Source organism: Leucoraja erinacea, chromosome 36, assembly GCF_028641065.1.
Source record: "Leucoraja erinacea ecotype New England chromosome 36, Leri_hhj_1, whole genome shotgun sequence".
Lineage (NCBI taxonomy): Eukaryota > Metazoa > Chordata > Chondrichthyes > Rajiformes > Rajidae > Leucoraja > Leucoraja erinaceus.
In genome coordinates, this window is record NC_073412.1 from 6,864,129 (window position 1) to 6,884,972 (window position 20,844).

Here is a 20,844-nt window from a genome sequence, read left to right on the forward strand (position 1 = left end):
GCTGAGTTCCTGAAACACTTTGTGTTTTGCACAAGATGTGTTAGCATTTGCAATCACTTCTGTCTTCAGTTAAATGTACACGCTCTGATCATAGTTTGAAGCAATTGTGGTGTAAATTAATTTTTTAATTTACGATATTGAAAGTTAAAGCAGCAAAAACAGTTAAATCTAACTATGCTGGGAGCTAAAACTGAGATAAAACTGAGATTTAACTTGTAATTTAAAAAAAAGACACAGAGTGCTGGAGTAACTCAGCAGGCCAGGCAGCATCTCTGGAGAACACGGATCTGTAGAAAGGGTCCCGACCTGAAAGGTCACCCATCCATGTTCTCCAGAGATGTTGCCTGGCCCGCTGAGTTACTCCAGCACTCTGTGTCTTTATCTTTGTAAACCAGCACCTGCACTTTTGTCTTCTCTTAACCAAGCGTGTTTCAAGACATTTTTTTTGAAAGCCAGTATTTTCTTGTCTACTAGCGATATTAGGAAGCAGACATTTTCGAACAAGTTGCTAATGCCCGGTGCCCCAAGTACAATAATAATAATAATATATTTTATTGTCATTGCACATAAGTGCAACGAGATTTGGGTATGCAGCTTCCATCCGACATCATAACTTAAGTAACTACTAAAATTTAGGTTTAGATATCTTCGGGGAGGGGGAGTTACTTCGTTAGTAAATTAAGTTAATCTTAAATCTTTGCAATATTTATATGGGGTGGTGGGATATAGATCTCATGCAGGTAGATGGGTCGGACAGGCTAGATGCAGGAAGATTGTTCCCGGTGTTGGGGAAGTCCAGAACAAGGGGGTCACACAGTTTAAGGATAAGGGGGAAATCTTTTAGGACCGAGATGAGGAAAACATTTTTCACGCAGAGAGTGGTGAATCTGTGGAATTCTCTGCCACAGAAGGTAGTTGAGGCCACAGTTCATTGGCTATATTTAAGAGGGAGTTAGATGTGGTTAAAGGGATCAGGGGGTATGGAGAGAAGGCAGGTACAGGATACTGAGTTGGATGATCATATTGAATGGCGGTGCAGGCTCGAAGGGCCGAATGGCCTACTCCTGCACACTATTTTCTATGTTTCTGGGGGGGGGGGGGGGGGGGGGGGGGGCATAACCTGGCATCATGTTCGCGGGGACACTGTGGGCCGAAAGGCCTGTTCCTGTGCTATACTATGTTCGATGTTGTGTTTCTATAAGAGTCATTCAATGGGAAATATTCAACAAACGTTTCCGATTCTAAACCATCCTCCCCTGGATGTGACCCGCAGCTCGGGGCTCTACACGAGGTGCTGAAGAAACTGCAGACTAAGCGGCTTCCAACCTGGGAGAAGAAGTATGGACAGGGGCCTCAGGTAAAGTCCGTTTATCCGTCTTACCTCGGACATGTTAGTCCCAGCTGTTTCGTGTGTGTGTGGGTGTGTGTGTGTGTGTGTGTGTGTGTGTGTGTGTGTGTGTGTGTGTGTGTGTGTGTGTGTGTGTGTGTGTGTGTGTGTGTGTATATATGTGTGTGTGTGTGTATGTGTGTGTGTGTGTGTGTGTATATATATATTTGTGTGTGTGTGTATATACGTATGTGTGTGTGTGTATATATATCTGTGTGTGTGTGTGTGTATATATATCTGTGTGTGCCTGTGTGTGCCTGTGTGTGTGTGTCCGTGTCCCTCAATGTTTCGGACGGCTCGCTTTCCTCATTTTCGCTTCTAGGTGCAATCTCTGGCGGTGACTTGAATCCAAGCTTGGAGACATATAGATAAGAGACAGTGAAGTCGCTGGAACCGCGAGCATAACACAACGTGCTGGAGAAACTCAGAGGGTCAGGCAGCATCTCTGGGGAAAAGGAATGGTGATATTTCGGGTCGGGACAATAGGTGCAGGAGTAGGCCATTCGGCCCTTCGAGCCTGCACCGCCATTCAACGTGATCATGGCTGATCATCCCCAATCAGTACCCCGTTCCTGCCTTCTCACATATCCCCTGACTCCGCTATTTTTAAGAGCCCTATCTAGCTCTCTCTTGAAAGCATCCAGAGAACCTGCCTCCACCGCCCTCTGAGGCAGAGAATTCCACAGACTCACAACTCTCTGTGAGAAAACGTGTTTCCTCGTCTCTGTTCTAAATGGCTTACCCCTTATTATTTAACGGTGTGTGACCCCTGGTTCTCGACTCCCCCAACATCGGGAACATGGGGGCCCTTCTTCAGAATCGGAATTTTGAGCAGTTTGTGTGTGGCTCATATTTCCAGTATCTGCAGTTACTTGTGTTTTTTCATTTAATTACTACCTGCCACAGAGGGTAGTTGAGGCCACAGTTCATTGGCTATATTTAAGAGGGAGTTAGATGTGGCCCTTGTGGCTAAGGGGATCAGGGGGTATGGAGAGAAGGCAGGTACGGGATACTGAGTTGGATGATCAGCCATGATCATATTGAATGGCGGTGCAGGCTCGAAGGGCCGAATGGCCTACTCCTGCACCTAATTTCTATGGTTCTATGTTTCTAATTCAAAGTTTCATTTTTAAAAAATTTTAAGTGAAATGTTACTAATCTGAAATATCCCGTAAGAATCTCTAGTTTGCACAAGAGAATGGGATGTATTTATGGAAATAGCTGGGTGGTGCTGGTGGGAAAACCAGCTTCGTATCTGATGGAAATGTAACTTTAACACAATGTAATAAGAATTATCTGCGGATTCTCCAGAGATGCTGCCTGGCCCGCTGAGTTACTCCAGCATTTTGTGTCTATCTTCGGTATAAACCAGCATCACAGGTCCTTAATATTGTATTTTAAATATTGTTATTGTGCCTGCCTCAACTACCTCCTCTGGCAGCTCGTTTTATACACCCACCACTCCCTCCCCCGTATGAAATATTTAACATTAATCCAATCGCCAGTGGGGAAACTTAAGGATCCACCGAGTTTTGGCTCAGGATGAGATTAGACTTCTAATTAGACTTTGGAGATACAGCGTGGAAACAGGCCCTTCGGCCCGCGACTACCCCGCGACCACACTATCCTACACACACTAGGGACAATTTACAATTTACAAAAGCCATTTGACACACAAACCTGTGCGCCTTTGGAGTGTGGAAGGAAACCGGAGCGGTGAAAATCCACACATAGGTCGCGGGGAGAACGTGCAAACTCCGTACAGACAGCACCCCGTGGTCAGGATCGAACCCGGGGTTCTGTCGCAGCAACGGCAGCAACCGTGCCGTCCCTCGTTTGATGAATGATGGTTAAATAGTGACCAGTCCATGGGAGATGAGATTGCCATTTCCATTCTCACTCTCCACTGCTGAAATAGCAACCAAGACTTGAAGGGAGGCGCTGAAGGGGGTGGATGGCGTATACTTGGCCCTTGTGCCGAGTAACATCTTCTCATCCCTGAGAAAGACACAAAAAAGCTGGAGTAACTCAGTAGGTCAGATAGCACCTTCAACAAACGCGTGCTTGCACACGGAAGTGTTGTCTGTCCCGCTGAGTTACTCCAGCTTTTTAACCTACCTTCGGTTAAAACCAGCATCTGCAGTTCCTTCCCACACACTTCCCATCCGAGACTGATTAAGAGCCTGTCCCGCTTTCACGACCTAATTCACGATCTCTGCCGAGTTGACTCATACTCGCCCTTGACTCATACTCGCAGCATGGTCGTCGCGAGGTCGTATGTAGGTCGTTGGAGGTCGTGATGCTGGTCGTAGGTACTCGTGGCCTCAAGTAGGTCGGGCCGTTTTTTCCAACATGATGAAAAATGTCCACGAGTAAAAAAGGTCGTGAAAGTGGGACAGGATTGTCCTCTCTGATGACCAGTCATACTGATCCTATGTTGGGGGGACTGCTGACTAGCAGCTGCTTGTGTGGCATCAACGTTGAGCACCACCCTGCCCATCGTTTCACTCAGCTTCTGGTTCCATACCAGTTAAAAGGAGTCATTTTTTTAAAACTCCATGTTGAAGTGTCAAATGTGGAAACAAGGAATTGCAGATGCCCGTTTACCAGGGAAAGACACAAAATGTTGCAGCAACTGAGTGGGCCAAGCAGCATCCCTGGAGAACATGGATAGGTGACGTTTCAGGTCAGATCAGTCTGAAGAAGAGTCTCGACCTGAAACGTCACCTATCCATGTTCTCCAGGGATGCTGCTTGGCCCGCTGAGTTAATTACTGGAGAATTTAAAGTCGATTAAGTTGTCTTCCAACCAAACCGCGTGCCATGGTGATTGCAGAAAGTCGTGGCGATTTATAGGAGGCCGTTCGGTCCTCTGTCTATACTCACCTCATTGGTCTTGTCGTGCCTTTCCAGCCACTATATCTCGATGTGTTGGTCTCTAGTTCCACCATCCTTAAGAAGAGCGAAGTCTTCATTAAGTGACCTCCCCCCCTAACTCCCCTCCCATCTCAAGTAATCTTTCAGGCAGTATCTGTGGAGGGATTGGATGCACAGGTCTCGGGTCAGTCTCAAGATGGGTCCCGACCCGAAACATCATCGCCTGCCCATTCCCTCCACAGATACAGCCTGGCCGTGCTGAGTTTCTCCAGCACTTTGCTCAGGATTCCAGTATCTTTGCAGTTCCTTGTGTCTCTACTAATCTTCCCAGTGTATTATCTCACGACTATGTCCACTTTGTTCGCCGGGGGAGTTTCAGTACAATATCTCAAGCGATTAATGGACCAGTTTAAGACATTTGGACAGATACATAGATAGGAAAGGCTTAGAGTAGTATAGGACAAACATGGGCAAATGGGGCTAGCTTAGATGGGACATCTTGGTTGTACTTTCAAGAGAGAGCTATTGAAACATATACGATTATTAAGGGTTTGGACACGCTAGAGGGAGGGAAGATGTTTCCGATGTTGGGGGAGTCCAGAACCAGGGGTCACAGTTTAACAATAAGGGGTAAGCCATTTAGAATGAAGATGAGGAAACATTTTTTCACACAGAGTTGTGAGTCTGTGGAATTCTCTGCCTCAGAGGCCGGTTCTCTGGATACTTTGAAGAGAGAGCTAGATAGAGCTCTTAAAGATAGCGGAGTCAGGGGATATGGGGAGAAGGCAGGAACGGGGTACTGATTGGGGATGATCAGCCATGACCACATTGGATGGCGGTGCTGGCTCGAAGGGCCGAATGGCCTACTCCTGCACCTATTGTCTATTGTCATTAACGAGTTGGGCTTTTCCCATGCTGTGACCTTACCCCTTTAGATTGGTGGAGTCATCCAGCATGGAAACAGAACCTTTGGCCCAACTTGCCCACACCGACAAACATGTCGGATCTATACTAGCCCCACATATTCCTCCTGGAATATTACACCAACCCTTTTATTTTTGCTCTTGGGAAACATCTGCTGGTTGGAGTATTGCAATTAGTCTCTGTGTCCCTGGGCTGAGAAGTGGAGATTTTTTGTTCTGTATATTTAATCCGTGTATCACCCCTCGACACTCTCCCCTCACCAATCCTTCCCCACTCTCTGTGTCAGTGTATGTTGAGCTTACATCTACACATCCTCAGCGGAACGCAGGCTCGTTGAAGAAATGGATAAATCACAGCAAAAGGAGTAACCTCCTCAGACAGCATTGCAATAGGTGACCAGGAAGTTAACTTTCCTGCCCTTCTTTCTGAGAGGGTAGACAAAAATGCTGGAGAAACTCAGCGGGTGAGGCAGCATCTATGGAGCGAAGGAAATAGGCAACGTTTCGGGACGAAACCCAAAGGAAATAGGCAACGTTTCGGGACGAAACCCAAAGGAAATAGGCAACGTTTCGGGTCGAAACCCGAAGGGTTTCGGGACGAAACGTTGCCTATTTCCTTCGCTCCATAGATGCTGCTGCACCCCGCTGAGTTTCTCCAGCATTTTTGTCTACCTTCGATTTTCCAACATCTGCAGTTCTTTCTGAAACATCTTTCTGAGAGTGTTAGTTCTACTCCATCTCTCCTTAGGATCGAGTCGTTCAGCTACTGAAACAGGACGTATGTAGGAAGGAAGTGCAGATGCTGGTTTATACCAAACATAAACACAAAATGCTGGAGTAACTCAGCGGGGCAGGCAGCATATCTGGAGAAGGGTCTCAACTCGAAACATCACCCATTCCTTCTATCCAAATTGGGCTGAAGGGCCTGTTTCCACACTGTATCACTCTATGATGCTACCTAAAGTTTAACAACAAACTTATCTCCCATCTAAGACCTTGCTTAGGTCTTAAGGACCTTCTCTTTAGGCGACTTCTCCCGCCCGAGTTGCGGGGTCGAAGAGCTCCTGGAGCGGGGCCTAACACCACTGCACCGCGCGGCTTGGAATGGCCGCGGGACTCTGCGAGCGCACACCGGGGTCTTTAACACCAAGACCCGGTGTGCGACCTCGCACCACCCGGCGTGGCTTTAATGGCCGCGGGACAATCGCCATCGCCAGCCGGGGGCTTTGACTTTGACTCTGACATTGGGGGGGGGGGGGAGGGGGCAGTGGGGGGGTAAGTTTTTTTGGCCTTCCATCACAGCTATGTGATGGATGTTTATGTAAAATGGAATTATGTTGTGTCTGGGGTCTATTTGTGTGTAAGGTATGGCTGCAGAAAACGGCATTTCATTTGGACCTCCAGGGGTCCAAATGACAATTAAATAGACTATTGACTATTGGCTTATATGAATAAGATTCTATGATAAGTTATTTTCTTAGCAGAACCACACTTATAAAGTATCAAAATGAATCATGGCATAGAGGAGGTGCCATTATGAGTTTACAGAACAAATAGGAACTTTTCAAGCTAATTTCACCGCCCCAGTTCCTGCAGAATTGAGCAAATCCAGTGCTTATCCAGTTATTAATGTCGCAAAGGTACATTACTGACAAAAATGCTGGAGAAACTCGGCGGGTGAGGCAGCATCTATGGAGCCAAGGAAATAGGTGATGAAACCCTTCTTCAGAATGTAGCAAAACTGTTTTCTGTTGTGCTAAAGTATAATGATATTTACAAGGTTACACAAAAAAGCTGGAGAAACTCAGCGGGTGCAGCAGCATCTATGGAGCGAAGGAAATATGCAACGTTCGGGCCGAAACCCTTCTTCAGACTGATCGGGGGGCGGGGGTGGGTGGGGTTAGAGAGGAGGTTGTGAAACTGTCTCCGGAGAGAAGAGGAGAACTTCTTCAAGGTGGGCATATCTTGAAGAGATAACGCAGTAGAGTATACACAGTGTTTAAGAGGGAACTGCAGATGCTGGAGAATCGAAGGTTACACAAAAAAGCTGGAGAAACTCAGCGGGTGCAGCAGCATCTATGGAGCGAAGGAAATAGGCAACGTTTCGGGCCGAAACCCTTCTTCAGACTGATCGGGGGCGGGGGTGGGTGGGGTTAGTTCTCATTATATTATGAAACAACAAGAGATTCAACTGGAATTATTGATCATAGCTCATAGACCTCAAGCATAAACACACATTTTTTCGCAAGGTTTATGCCTCTGTAGAATTGAGGCAATTATTGAACATAGAAACATAGAAATTAGGTGCAGGAGTAGGCCATTCGGCCCTTCGAGCCTGGACCGCCATTCAATATGATCATGGCTGATTATCCAACTCAGTATCCCGTACCTGCCTTCTCTCCATACCCCCTGATCCCCTTAGCCACAAGGGCCACATCTAACTCCCTCTTAAATATAGCCAATGAACTGGCCTCAACTACCCTCTGTGGCAGAGAGTTCCACAGATTCACCACTCTCTGTGTGAAAAAAAGTTCTTCTCATGTCGGTTTTAAAGGATTTCCCCCTTATCCTTAAGCTGTGACCCCTTGTCCTGGACTTCCCCAACATCGGGAACAATCTTCCTGCATCTAACCTATGTTACTCTAGCATAATCTGGTAGCATAATAATTATATCCCTGGATAAATAACTAGAGGCTACGCTATTGACCTGGAGACTTCACAGTAACAAGAGAACTTAAATTCAAATGATTTTTTTTTTATAAACCTTGCAAGTTTTTGTGACAATAGAGTTATCGGATTGGGGTAATAAAACCCACCTGATTCACCAGTGTTGTACAAAGAAAGAAAATGGCCATTCGAGGGTAGACAAAAGTGCTGGAGAAACTCAGTGGGTGCAGCAGCATCTATGGAGCGAAGGAAATAGGCAACGTTTCGGGTCGAAACCCTTTGGGTTTCGACCCGAAACGTTGCCTATTTCCTTTGGGTTTCGTCCCGAAACGTTGCCTATTTCCTTTGGGTTTCGACCCGAAACGTTGCCTATTTCCTTTGGGTTTCGTCCCGAAACGTTGCCTATTTCCTTTGGGTTTCGACCCGAAACGTTGCCTATTTCCTTTGGGTTTCGTCCCGAAACGTTGCCTATTTCCTTCGGGTTTCGACCCGAAACGTTGCCTATTTCCTTCGCTCCATAGATGCTGCCGCACCCGCTGAGTTTCTCCAGCACTTCTATCTAACTTTGGTACAGTAGTCAATACCGGCCAGCATTTAATCTAAATAGAGCCCGGCTAGCTCAGTCGGTAGAGCATGAGACTCTTAATCTCAGGGTCGTGGGTTCGAGCCCCACGTTGGGCGCTACCTTTTTTCCAGGACAAGGGGTCACAGCTACTGAACGTTTTTCCTTCCATTATTTATTATGTAAAAGAATATGTGTGTTATGATTGTGTTTATAATTTGTTTGGTTGTTTTGTTGTTTGTCTTTTGCACAAAAGTCCGCGAGCATTGCCACTTTCATTTCACTGCACATCTCGTATGTGTATGTGACAAATAAACTTGACTTGACTTGACTTGACTTGACTTAAGGATAAGGGGGAAATCCTTTAAAACCGAGATGAGAAGAACTTTTTTCACACAGAGAGTGGTGAATCTCTGGAACTCTCTGCCACAGAGGGTAGTCGAGTCCAGTTCATTGGCTATATTTAAGAGGGAGTTAGATGTGGCCCTTGTGGCTAAGGGGATCAGAGGGTATGGAGAGAAGGCAGGTACGGGATACTGAGTTGGATGATCAGCCATGATCATATTGAATGGCGGTGCAGGCTCGAAGGGCCGAATGGCCTACTCCTGCTTTCTATGTTTCTATGTTTCTAAATAGTAGGAACAAGATTCTCCACCAAACAAGATTATCAACTATCAAAGTGCATATTTCCCATGTGGAGACTTTTTTTTTGTGCTGGCTGCCGTAGAGATGTTGAGAGCCACAATAAGTATCGCTATTGTTGAACTGGTTAAGATTATGTAACATAGAGGTTACATCAGTCTGAAGAAGGGTTTCGGCCCGAAACGTTGCCTATTTCCTTCGCTCCATAGATGCTGCCGTACCTGCTGGGTTGTCTACCATGTAACATAGAGGTGTGGTTGTAAAGCTCCAGTTTCAGTAACTTTCTTTGGATAATGCAATAGACAATAGACAATAGGTGCAGGAGTAGGCCATTCGGCCCTTCGAGCCTGCACCGCCATTCAATATGATCATGGCTGATCATCCAACCAGTATCCTGTGCCTGCCTTTTCTCCATACCCCCTGATCCCTTTAACCACAAGGGCCACATCTAACTCCCTCTTAAATATAGCCAATGAACGGGCCTCAATTACCTTCTGTGGCAGAGAATTCCAGAGATTCACCACTCTCTGTGTGAAAAAATGTTTTTCTCATCTCGTCCTAAAAGATTTTCCCCTTATCCTTAAACTGTGACTGAAAGTAGGTGCAGGAGTAGGCCATTCGGCCCTTTGAGCCAGCACCGCCATTCAATGTGATTGTGGCTGATCATCCCCAATCAGTACCCCGTTCCTGCCTTCTCCCTATATCCCCTGACTCCGCTATTTTTAAGAGCCCTATCTAGCTCTCTCTTGAAAGCATCCAGAGAACCGGCCTCCACCGCCCTCAGAGGCAGAGAATTCCACAGACATTTGCTAGTAAAGCCTTTACTTATACCTCATCATATTTGTACATGTGACAATAAACTCAATTTGGGTCTGAGGGCCCTGAATCTTGCTGCATTAAGGCATGTTCCTGTCTAAATGTTGAACGCCTTCCAGACTTGCTAGTTCAATTGTGTTTTAAATGGTAGAAATGGGAGCCTGTTGCCTGTTCCCTCTTGCCTGTCCTGGCATTCCGTCAGATCACAGTTGGTCTTTTACCTCAGAATGAATGCGTTCTCATAATAACTCCATATCTCTCAGTTCCCCTAATGTCTACAAATATGTTTGCCACTGCAGTTTATCTGGCTGATGGCACCCCAGTGAGAGCAAATGAGTGCCGCCTGGGCCTTCAAAAGACAATGGGACCAAATCATTTATATCTCATTAACCAACCCTGATTAAATGCAAAAATGGGGAGAAATCAGGAGCAGGGCAATCTATAGCAAATGTAAAATAATATAACGACAGCTAAATAAAATATATAATCCCCCCCGCCCCCTCTAAATAAAGAGGGGGAGGGAAAGATCTGCTTGGTTTAGTTTAGAGATACAGGGTGGAAACAGGCCCTGAACAGCGACATCTTCGATTACCTTCGATTTTCCAGCATCTGCAGTTCCTTCTTGAGCACTGTACCCATGTGAAAGCTGGCATCTCCCAGGAGAAGTAAAGACAAAACAATACACAAAGAACTAAAACACCAGAACGCTAATTACTAAAACAGATGCTACAGATTATTATTTCACAGCTTTGATAACCAATATTACTCCCCAGGGTGCAAATGATTATAGATCATACTAAGTTCATTTAGAAACCGATCAGATACCAGGATTGTGCAATGGTCTGAGTAACATACTGATGGTCACATTTAAGATAAGTTAATATTTTTCAGTCATTAAAATGTAAATTAGGAATTATTATTGCTGATTTTATTGTTGGCCAGAGTATTCAAATTATAAAATCTGGTGTTAAGGCTCATTGGAAGAATGTCACTATTTGGGATCAATTTAACGTCAAGTAAAGAACATCTGTTTGTTAAGCTAGCTTCATCTTATTTCCTCAATCTTCAATTTTCAGATCCACACATTCTTTCCTCCAGTTCCCTCCTGTTGAGACGCTGCTGATGATATTATGGATGGCCACGGTGGTGCAGTGGTAGAGTTGCTGCCTTACTGTGCTTGCAACGCCAGAGACCCGGGTTCAATCCCGACTACGGGTGCTGCCTGCACAGAGTTTGTACGTTCTCCCCTGTGACCGCGTGGGTTTTCTCCGAGATTAGTTTAGTTTAGAGATACAGCACAGAAACAGGCCCTTCGGCCCACCTGGCTCGTGCCGACCAGCGATATTAACACCATCCCACACACACACACACACTAGGGACAATTTTTACATTTACACCAAGCCAATTAACCTACAAACCTGCACGTCTTTGGAGTGTGGGAGGAAACTGAAGATCTCGGAGAAAACCCGCGCAGGTCACGAGGAGAACGTGCAAACTCCGTACAGACAGCGCCCGTAGAGATATTTGGTTTCCTCCCACTCTGCCAAGACATACAAGTTTGTAGGTTAAATGGCTACTTGGCGTGGGTGGAAAGTGTGCGGAGATAGTGTTGACATGCGGGGATCGCTGGTTGGTGTGGACACGGGTGGGTCTGTTTCCGCGCTGTATCTCTAAACTAAACTAAAGAAGGAGTCTCTCGGTCTGGTAGAAATCGGCCTGCTCTCAGAACAACCTCGAGAGTTGCATTTCCAATACTCGTTCTCTCTTGTGTCCCCATCAATTCGCTCTCCTGCTGATTCCTTTCACAACTCACTTACACAAGTGGCAATTAACTGTAGCCCATCAACATACACTAAATGTGTCCTGGCTGGGGGAGGACATTAGGGCAGCCAAGCAGAAATTAGAGCCAGACGGTCACAGCTAGAACGTGCAAACTCCACATAAAGAACAATGGCGGTCAGGATTGAACCCACGTGAGGCGGCAACACTCTTTGCTGTGCCACACTGTGCCGTGGTATCCTACTAATCCAATAGCTACTCCAACAACCTTCCATTGTTAGAAATATTTTACCCAGTATCTCCGTATCTTTACTGTGGAGAACTTGATCTCAAAAGTCATTCAACAGAAACATCGGACAAACATCTTGTGTTTAAGAAAGAACTCCAGACGCTGGCAAAAATTGAAGGTAGACAAAAATGCTGGAGGATCTCAGTGGGAGAGGCAGCATCTAAAGAATCAATCAATCAATCTATGGAGAGAAGGAATAGGCGAAGTTTCGGGTCGAGGCCCTTCTTCAGATTGATGTTGGGGGAGGGGGGGGAAGGAGGGAGAAAGCAAGGACTACCTGAAATTGGAGAATTCAATGTTCATACCGCTGGGGTGTAAACTGCCCAAGCGAAATATGAGGTGCTGCTCCTCCAATTTACAGTGGGACTCACTCTGGCCATGGAGGAGGCCCAGGTCAGAAAGGTTGGATTCGGAATGGGGAGGAGGGGGAGTTGAAGTGCCGAGCCACTGGGAGATCAGGTTGGTTATTGTGAACTGAGTGGCTGTGTTGGGCGAAGCGATCGCCAAGCCTACGCTCGGTCTGGGTTTGAATTGTTCGGTCTGAAAAGAGTCCAAAACATTGTCTGTCTATTTACCTCTACAGATGCTGCCTGCAGGGGAAAGTTCCTCCAGCACTTTGTTTTTGTCTCAGGTTTCCAACATGTGCAGGGTCTTATACCTCTAGTTTGAAGCTTTTGTTTGGCCTAGCGCTCTGTTTTTGGAGAAACAGAGATCTGCAGGTGCTGGTTGATATACAAAAAGACACAAAGTGCTGGAGTAACTCAGCGGGTCAGATCATGGGTAGGTGAGGTTTAGGGTCCAGACCCACTCTTCAGAGTGAATCTAAGGACGTTTCTGAGTGTGTCTGAAGAAGGGTCGCGACCTGAAACATCGCCTATCCATGTTCTCCAGAGATGCTGCCTGACCCGCTGAGTAACTCCAGCACTTTGTGGCCTTTTGTGTATTAACCAGTATTAACCCACTCTGTTTTGTGTTGTTAGTAAGTAGAGATACTTTCTTTTACGAGTTGAACAACAAATGCTGGCCCAAACACAGATCAAACACTGCATCCTGAAAAATGCATCCTTGTAAAAGAATTCTGCACGCACCGATATCTCTAACCGGAATCTCTCCGTTTCTCTATTTCCAGTGTAACATCGGAGACATGTGTGCAGTGAGAAAAGGACCCAGGATTTGGAGGACCTGTAACTGCCTGAGTTCGAAATGTAATTACTTTCTGTTTAAATGTGTATAGAAATCGGACAAAATCATTTCTATTTTCATCGGCTAAATGAAGACAGTTTAAAGATCTGGTGGATATATTATAAATAAACAAAGCATTGTCAACATTCCTACTACATCGAACAATTCATGTGTAATTTATCCTGTTCTGTGTGTATATTCCAGTGCCCCATGGAAACATTAATTATTAAATATGCTATCCTATTTCTTCTAAAGCATTCTGTCTTGAGTCTAGATTTCAATGTTTTGGAGCAGAACAAGGCAGTCTTGGTACACTATTACAGGCGGGGTGGTACTGATTTCAAAATAAAATTATCTTTTGTCCAAGTGTCAGAAATATATCTGCCATTATATGCCTTTCAAACGCGATGCTTCACCACCCATTTGCACAGTGAGGGATTGATGCAAAAATAAAAGATTTGAAAGACATGACAAACACAATGACATAACGTGGTCTAAGAAGGAACTGCAGATGCTGGAAAAATCGAAGGTAGACAAAAATGCTGGAGAAACTCAGCGGGTGAGGCAGCATCTATGGAGCGAAGGAAATAGGCAACGTTTCGGGCCAAAACCCTTCTTCAGACATAACGTGGTGGCCATCCTTAAATCAGTTAATGCAACCCTGTGGCCTGTAAATCCACCTCATAGTTCAGTCAATAGGCAAAGTTTGGTTTGAGGAGTTATGTTGCAGTTTTTAAGAGGGAACTGCAGATGCTGGAGAATCGAAGGCTACACAAAAAAGCTGGAGAAACTCAGCGGGTGCAGCAGCATCTATGGAGCGAAGGAAATAGGCAACGTTTCGGGCCGAAACCCTTCTTCAGACTCAATGCTCAGACTTCAGACAGTTATGTTGCAGTTGTTCTACTGCAGTTGTACAGAGTCTTGGTGAGACCACACCTGGAGTATTGCGTACAGTTTTGGTCTCCTAATCTGAGGAAAGACATTCTTGCCATAGAGGGAGTACGGAGAAGGTTCACCAGACTGATTCCTGGGATGTCAGGACTTTCATATGAAGCAAGACTGGATAGACTCGGCTTGTACTCACTAGAATTTAGAAGATTAAGGGGGATCTTATAGAAACTTACAAAATTCTTAAGGGGTTGGACAGGCTAGATGCAGGAAAATTGTTCCCGATGTTGGGGAAGTCCAGAACAAGGGGTCACAGTTTAAGGATAAGGGGGAAATCTTTTAGGACCGAGATGAGAAAAACATTTTTTACACAGAGAGTGGTGAATCTGTGGAATTCTCTGCCACAGAAGGTAGTTGAGGCCACAGTTCATTGGCTATATTAAGAGGGAGTTAGATGTGGCCCTTGTGGCTAAAGGCATCAGGGGGTATGGAGAGAAGGCAGGTATAGGATACTGAGTTGGATGATCAGCCATGATGATATTGAATGGCGGTGCAGGCTCGAAGGGCCAAATGGCCTACTCCTGCACCTATTTTCTATGTTTCTATGTTCAGGTCAGGCTGATGAGGAGGGCAGCTTTCTTCTACTATAAGCACAGATGGCAGGACTCTGGTCACCTCCTGCAAGATTTGTGGGATGGTAGATTGATTGGATGCCATAAATAGCCAGTTGAGTAAGAGTGTGGTCAAATATGAGGCAAAGAAGTTCAAAGTTAGCCTTAATGTTCTCATATCTACCCCTCAACCAGTGCCTAGGGCAGAATAATAGACAATAGACAGTAGGTGCAGGAGTCGGCCCTTCGAGCCTGCACCGCCATTCAATGCGATCATGGCTGATCATCCACAATCAGTACCCCGTTCCTGCATTCTCCCCATATCCCCCGACTCCGATATCACGCAGGGAGATGAGTCTGTGGCCAGGATGGTGTGGGTCTTTGATGATACTGCCAGCCTTTTTGAGGCAGCGACTGCGATAAATCCCCTCGATGGAAGGAATAATAATAATAATAATAATATTTATTTATATAACACTTTTCAACAAAACCAGTATTTGAACCAAAGTGCTTTACAGAGATTGATTAAATTAATTAAGGTCAAAGACCTTTCCTACCCTCCAAGGAACACATAGTATGGATCAGACGATCCAGCCTCTTGTTTAATAATACATTTATTTTAGAGATACAACATGGAAACAGACCCGTACAGATCCACTAAGTCCGCGCTGACCATTGATCACCCGTTCACATGTTATCACATCTTCGCATCCACTCCTTACACATTTGGGGCAATCTGCAGAGTCAATTAACCCACAACCCCGCCCACGTCTTTGGGATTTGGGAGGCAAATGGGGCACCCGGAGGAAACCCATGCAGTCTTGGGAAGAACGTGCAAACTCAGCACAGACAACAGCCGCGATCAGGGTCGATCTCGGGTCTCTGGCGCTGAGGTAGTGGCTTGACCAGCTGCTCCATTGTGCTGAACACTGGCCTGAAGAATTATCACAAAGATTCTACTGATGGATTATAAGGAACACACACAAGTATTGTGAGATCAAGATCTTCCTTGTTGAGTCACTTCCTGGTTACAAGAGGTTCTTTTCTTAAGAGGCTCTGCAGCAAAGCCTCAGAACCACCTTGCTTATTGGAGGATGAAGCTGGAGTTTGATGACCATAAGCACAGTGCCTTCATCTTGCAAGCTCTCAATGCCCAAAGACAGAAGAAAGAGTGTTGCGATGTTGTCATCAACGTGGGTTCCCATTCATTTTCGGCCCACCAGAACATTCTCACCGCCGTCAGTCCCTACGTCAAGGACTTAATCCACAGTTGCAATATCCAGCCATCAGACGAGTTGTCCGTCACCATTGACATTGACTACATGAGCCCGGTATCGGTAGAACAGCTGTTGGAATACTTCTACACGGGTAAGATCATCATAGCGGACAAGAATGTGGAGGATCTGCTCAAGGGCGCAAAGTACTTCATGATAAAACGTCTCAAGTCCCATTGCGTGGAGTATTTAGAGGTTTGTACTCGACAAACAAAATTACATGTACACTCTCATGTTGGCCGAGACCTACGACTTACCTGATTTGGCGGCCACTGTGTACAGCTACCTGAAAGAGCAATTCTTCGATTTGAGTGAGACGAAGGAATTTGTGGAGTGCCCCTACCACGTCTTGCTCAGGCTGGTCAAGGATGAGGACCTCCACGCTGCCAACGAGGACCAGGTGCTGCTGACCACAGTAAGGTGGACCAACCACGACTTAGAGCGCAGGAGGAGCAATTTCCAGAAGCTGTTCACCAACATCTACCTGAACGGCGTCACCGACGAGCTGCTCGCCGAGGTCAGCAGCGAAGAGCTGTTGGTCAAGAACAACACCACCTGCATGTTGGCCATAGTGGACGTGCTCAGCCACCGCAAACAGGAGCACATCAACAGCCTCTTGCAGTACCAGAGGAAAGGCGCCCTGATGGATGTTGTGCTAGTCGTGGGCGGCCAAAGCAGTGACGGCGGTTTCCGCAACGCAGTGTACGCCTACGTCATTGATGAGAACAAGTGGCTCAAGGTCACCCCCATGCCTTATCGAGCCGCTGCCTTGGGGGCAGTCTGCAACAGGAAGTACCTGTACGTGACGGGAGGCACGAATGAGCAAAACGCCAGTCTGAAGTCGGCGTGGAGGTATGACCTGGACAAAAGCGCCTGGTGCAAGCTGCCTGACCTTCCACTCGGACTGGTCTTCCATTCCATGATATCGTGCAATGGGATAGTGTACACGGTCGGGGGCAGTGTGGCCCCCAGGAAGTACATCTCCACCATCTATCGCTACGATGAGAAAAAGGAGAAGTGGACAACCGTCGGAAGGATGAGTGTCCCCATGGACTGCGCTGAGGTTGTGACTAAAGGGGATAGATACATCTACATCGCAACGGGCAGGTGCATGATCAACGACAGGATCACCAGGGTTGGGATTGTGGACTGTTTTGACACTATAACGGGCGAGGTGAAGCAGAGCTTGACTTTCCCCATAGAGTTCAAACACAGGCCCGTGGTCTCCTTCCAAGGGGACTCCACGCTCTACGTGCAGAGCCACAAGCACACCATCGAGGTGAACTTGCAGAATTTCAAGGCCACCAAGCTGACCAAGCGCATCCCCTTGCTCCCGAACGCCACCAAGCTGGAGGTGTGCAACGCCATGACCACGATCCGCAACATAGTCTTCGTCTGTGGCGGGACCTCCGTGGCCGAAGACGGCAACGTGAAGGAATACGCCGTGAACAAAAACGCCTTCCTGTTGGACACCAAACTGGGAGTGTGGGACGAGGTGGCAAAGCCTTCGGAAGCGTTGGAAAGCTCCGCCTGCTGCAAGGCCAAACTGCAATGCAAGTTTATCCAAAAGCCGGAGAAAATCCTCTTCAAAACAAACTAGGACAGTAAAAAAAAAAAAATAAATAAATATAATATTTAAATTTAATATTTTCCCTCCTATCATAAAAATAAAAGTTTCTAAATCAAGCCTGTGGTTGGACAATGAATTATATATAAGAATGCATGGTATGAAGCAGTGGTAGGCCTCAAGCCTATTCTGTTATCAAGATCATGGCTAATCTTCTACGTCGGTCGAACTGGGGGTGGGTATTAGCAATATTCTATATAATTGGGTAGCAGGGTGGTGCAGCAGTAGAGTTACTGCCTTCCAGTGCTTGTAGTGCCAGAGACCTGGGAAATCTGTACGTCTTTGGAGTGTGGGAGAAAACCGAACACCTCTGAGAAAACCAACGCAGGTCACGGGGAGAATATACAAACTCCATACAGACAGCACCTGTAGTCAGGATCGAACCAGGTCTCCGGCGCTGCATTCGCTGTAAGGCAACAACTCTACCGCTGCGCCACCGTGCCGCCCCAATAGTGTTAGAGTTACAGAGAAAAAGAGCAAGGTTTACAATGAGGTAGGGTGGAAGATCTGCATTACACTCTAGTTTACAATTTAGGTTGATTATTGTCACATGCACCAAGGTACAGCAATGAAGCTTTGTTTTGCATGCTATCCAAACACATCAGATATACTGTACAATAGACAATAGACAATAGGTGCATGAGTGGGCCATTCGGCCAAACTGCTGTTTTAAACTGAAGATGGGCACAAAACGTGGAGTAAATCGGCCGGACAGGCAGCATCTCGGAAGAAACGGAATGGGTGACGTTTTGGGTCGAGACACTTCTTCAGACTGTCTGACGAAGGGTCTTGACCCGAAATGTCACCCATTCCTTCTTTCCAGAGATGCTGCCTGTCCGGCTGAGTTACTCCAGCTTTTTGTGTCAACCGAAAGTTACAGGCAGGAAGGAATATGGGTGGCATCTCACAAAACTACCCACTCAGCCCCTCAGGAGTTCACAGCCTGTGTCTGCAGATCCCACAGTGTTCCACTTCTCCATCTCAGGACCATATATTTCATTCCTTTGTTCTATATCTCTCTATATCACCATCTATATCTCTTGCTTCCCTTTTCCCTGACTCTCAGTCTGAAGAAGGGGCTTGACCCAAAACGTCACCTATTCCTTTTCTCCAAAGATGCTGCCTGACCCACTGAGTTACTCCAGCATTTTGGTTCCATCAGAATCCATAGATTTCCAAGCCATCTGTGCTTGAATTGCCTCATATTGTGTTTTGAATTGAATTCTGTCTTTAATTTGTGTACTAGCCATGTCTCTACTATTTATTTCATTCCGCTTACATGTTTTTCCTCTACTTGCTAAATTTTTGTAAGGTGTCCTTGAGACTCTTGAACGGCGCCCATAAATAAAATGTATTATTGTCATTATCATCCTTTATGTCAAATGACTGCCTACTGACCTCTGCCAATATGAAAGATGGCCGCCGCCCTGGAGGAATGGATGGGGAAACTGCCAACAACAAAGATGGCGCCGGTTGCCAGGAGAAAATATGGCGACCGAGCGCGCAGCCATTTTGGACAATTCGGCGCCAGTCACAAACATGGCGGCCGGTGGAGATGCTCGCTGCTGTTGTCGGAGTTAAACCGATCTCTGCAAAGGTCTTATAGCAGAGGAGCTTTGGTTTCGTGCATTGCTTTTGGTTTTGTGCATTGCATTTTGTGGCGGATTGCGGGGGGGTCATCATGATTCACGAGCTGCTGCTGGGTCTCAGCGGATACCCGGGCAGCATCTTCACCTGGAACAAGCGCAGCGGCCTGCAGGTGAGGGCGGGCCTGCGGGCCGGCGCCATGGCAACGGGAGGGGTGTGAATGATAGGGGGAGAGAAAAGAGGGTAAGGGAGAGGGGATGTTTTGAGACTCTAGGGGGGCAAGAGAGGGAAAGGGGGTAAGAGGAAAGGAAGGGTGTAGGGGGAGGGGGGTAAGAGAGGGGGGGAAGGGGTAAGAGAGAGAAAAAGAGGGAGGGGCAAGGGAGAGGGGCATGGGGGAAAATGGGGGGAAGAGAAGGAAGGGGGGCAAGAGAGAGGAAAGGGGGTAAGAGGGGGAAGGGGGCAAGAGAGGAGGAAGAGCCAGGTAAGGGAGAGGGGGGGAGAGGGGCAAGAGAGAGGGGGAGGGGGCAAGAGAGGGGGAAGGGGGCAAGAGAGAGGGGAAGGGGGCAAGGGAGAGGGGGGAGGGGAGTGGGGGGCATTAAGAGAGGAGGGGGTCAAGGAGAAGGGGGAAGAGAGGGGGAAGGGGGAGGGAGAGGGAGGGGGAAGGGGCAAGAGAGAGGGGAAGGGGGGAAGAGAGGGGGAAGGGGGGAGGGGGTAGGGAGGGAGAGGGAGAAAGGGGGGTAAGAGAGGGAAGGGGAGAAGGGGGGGGGGGGGGAGAGGGAAGGGGGAAGAGAGAGGGGAAGGGGGGTAAGAGAGAAAGGGGGGGAAGGGGGGAAGGGAGAGGGGGGAAGGGGGAAGAGAGAGGGGGGGAAGGGGGAGGGGGAAGGGGGCAAGGGAGAGGGGGGAAGGGGGCAAGAGAGAGGGAAAGGGGGTAAGAGAGGGGAAGGGGGAAAGGGAGGGGGAAGGGGCAGAGAGGGAAGGGGAAGGGGGCAAGAGAGAGGGAAGGGGGGGGGGGGGAGGGGGAAGAGGAAGGGGAAGGGGGAGAGAGAGAGGGAGTGGGGGGGAGAGAGGGGGAGGGGGCAGGAGAGGGAAAAGGGGGCAAGGGGGAGAGGGGGAAGGGGGGGGAAGAGAGGGGAAGGGGGTAAAGAGAGGCGGGGAAGGGGCAAGAGAGGGGGGGAAGGGGCAAGAGAGAGAGGGGAAGGGGCAAGAGAGAGGGAAAAAAGAGGGGCAAGAGAGGGGGAAGGGGGGAAGAGAGGGGGAAAAGGGTAAGAGAGGGAGGGGGGAGAAGGGGGAAGGGGGCACGAAAAGGGGAAGAGGAGGGGGAAAGGGGGCCGGGAGAGGGGGAGGGGGGGAGAAGGGAGAGTCGGAGGAGGGGGCAAGAGAGGGAAGGGGGGAAGAGAGGGGGAGGAGAAGGGGGCAAGGAGAGGGGGAAAGGGGGCAAGGAGAGAGGGGAGAGGGGGGGCAGAGGGGGAGGAAGAGAGGGAGGGGGCAAGAGAGGGGGAGGGGGGCAAGAGAGGGGAAGGGGGAGAGAGGGAAAGGGGGCAAGAGAGGGGGAGGGGGCAAGAGAGAGGAAGGGGGTAAGAGGGGGAAGGGGGGGGAGAGGGGGAAGGGGAGAGGGGGAGGGGGTAAGAGGGGGAAGGGGGTAAGAGAGAAGGAAGGGGGCAAGAGAGGGGAAGAGAGGGGAAGGGAAGAGGGTAAGAGGGGGAAGGGGGCAAGGGGGGAGAGGGGGAAGGGGAG

The 20,844-nt window shown here is 47.8% G+C and overlaps 3 protein-coding genes and 1 non-coding gene across 4 annotated transcripts in view; all 4 read left to right on the forward strand.

Moving 5' to 3' along the window:
- Positions 1-13,459, forward strand: part of cart3 (cocaine- and amphetamine-regulated transcript 3) — a 14,038-nt gene extending 579 nt beyond the window's left edge. The window contains exons 2-3 of the mRNA XM_055662568.1: positions 1,274-1,357; positions 13,071-13,459. Of these exons, the coding sequence (XP_055518543.1) occupies positions 1,274-1,357; positions 13,071-13,175 (189 nt within the window). The 3' untranslated portion in view covers positions 13,176-13,459. The remainder of the gene's footprint in view (positions 1-1,273; positions 1,358-13,070) is intronic.
- trnak-cuu (transfer RNA lysine (anticodon CUU)) lies at positions 8,462-8,534 on the forward strand. Its single transcript has one exon. It is a non-coding gene; the product is annotated as a tRNA-Lys (tRNA).
- A 1,799-nt stretch (positions 13,460-15,258) lies between the features above and the next one.
- Positions 15,259-18,862, forward strand: LOC129713621 (calicin-like). The gene is given in 2 exon segments (XM_055662810.1): positions 15,259-16,094; positions 16,096-18,862. Coding segments are annotated over 2 exon segments (1,779 nt in total). The 5' UTR covers positions 15,259-15,716; the 3' UTR covers positions 17,497-18,862.
- Positions 18,863-19,060: 198 nt separating this feature from the next.
- tubgcp4 (tubulin, gamma complex associated protein 4) overlaps positions 19,061-20,844 on the forward strand; it is a 32,442-nt gene continuing 30,658 nt past the window's right edge. Inside the window, exon 1 of the mRNA XM_055662569.1 lies at positions 19,061-19,282. Within this exon, the coding sequence (XP_055518544.1) occupies positions 19,205-19,282 (78 nt within the window). The 5' untranslated portion in view covers positions 19,061-19,204. The remainder of the gene's footprint in view (positions 19,283-20,844) is intronic.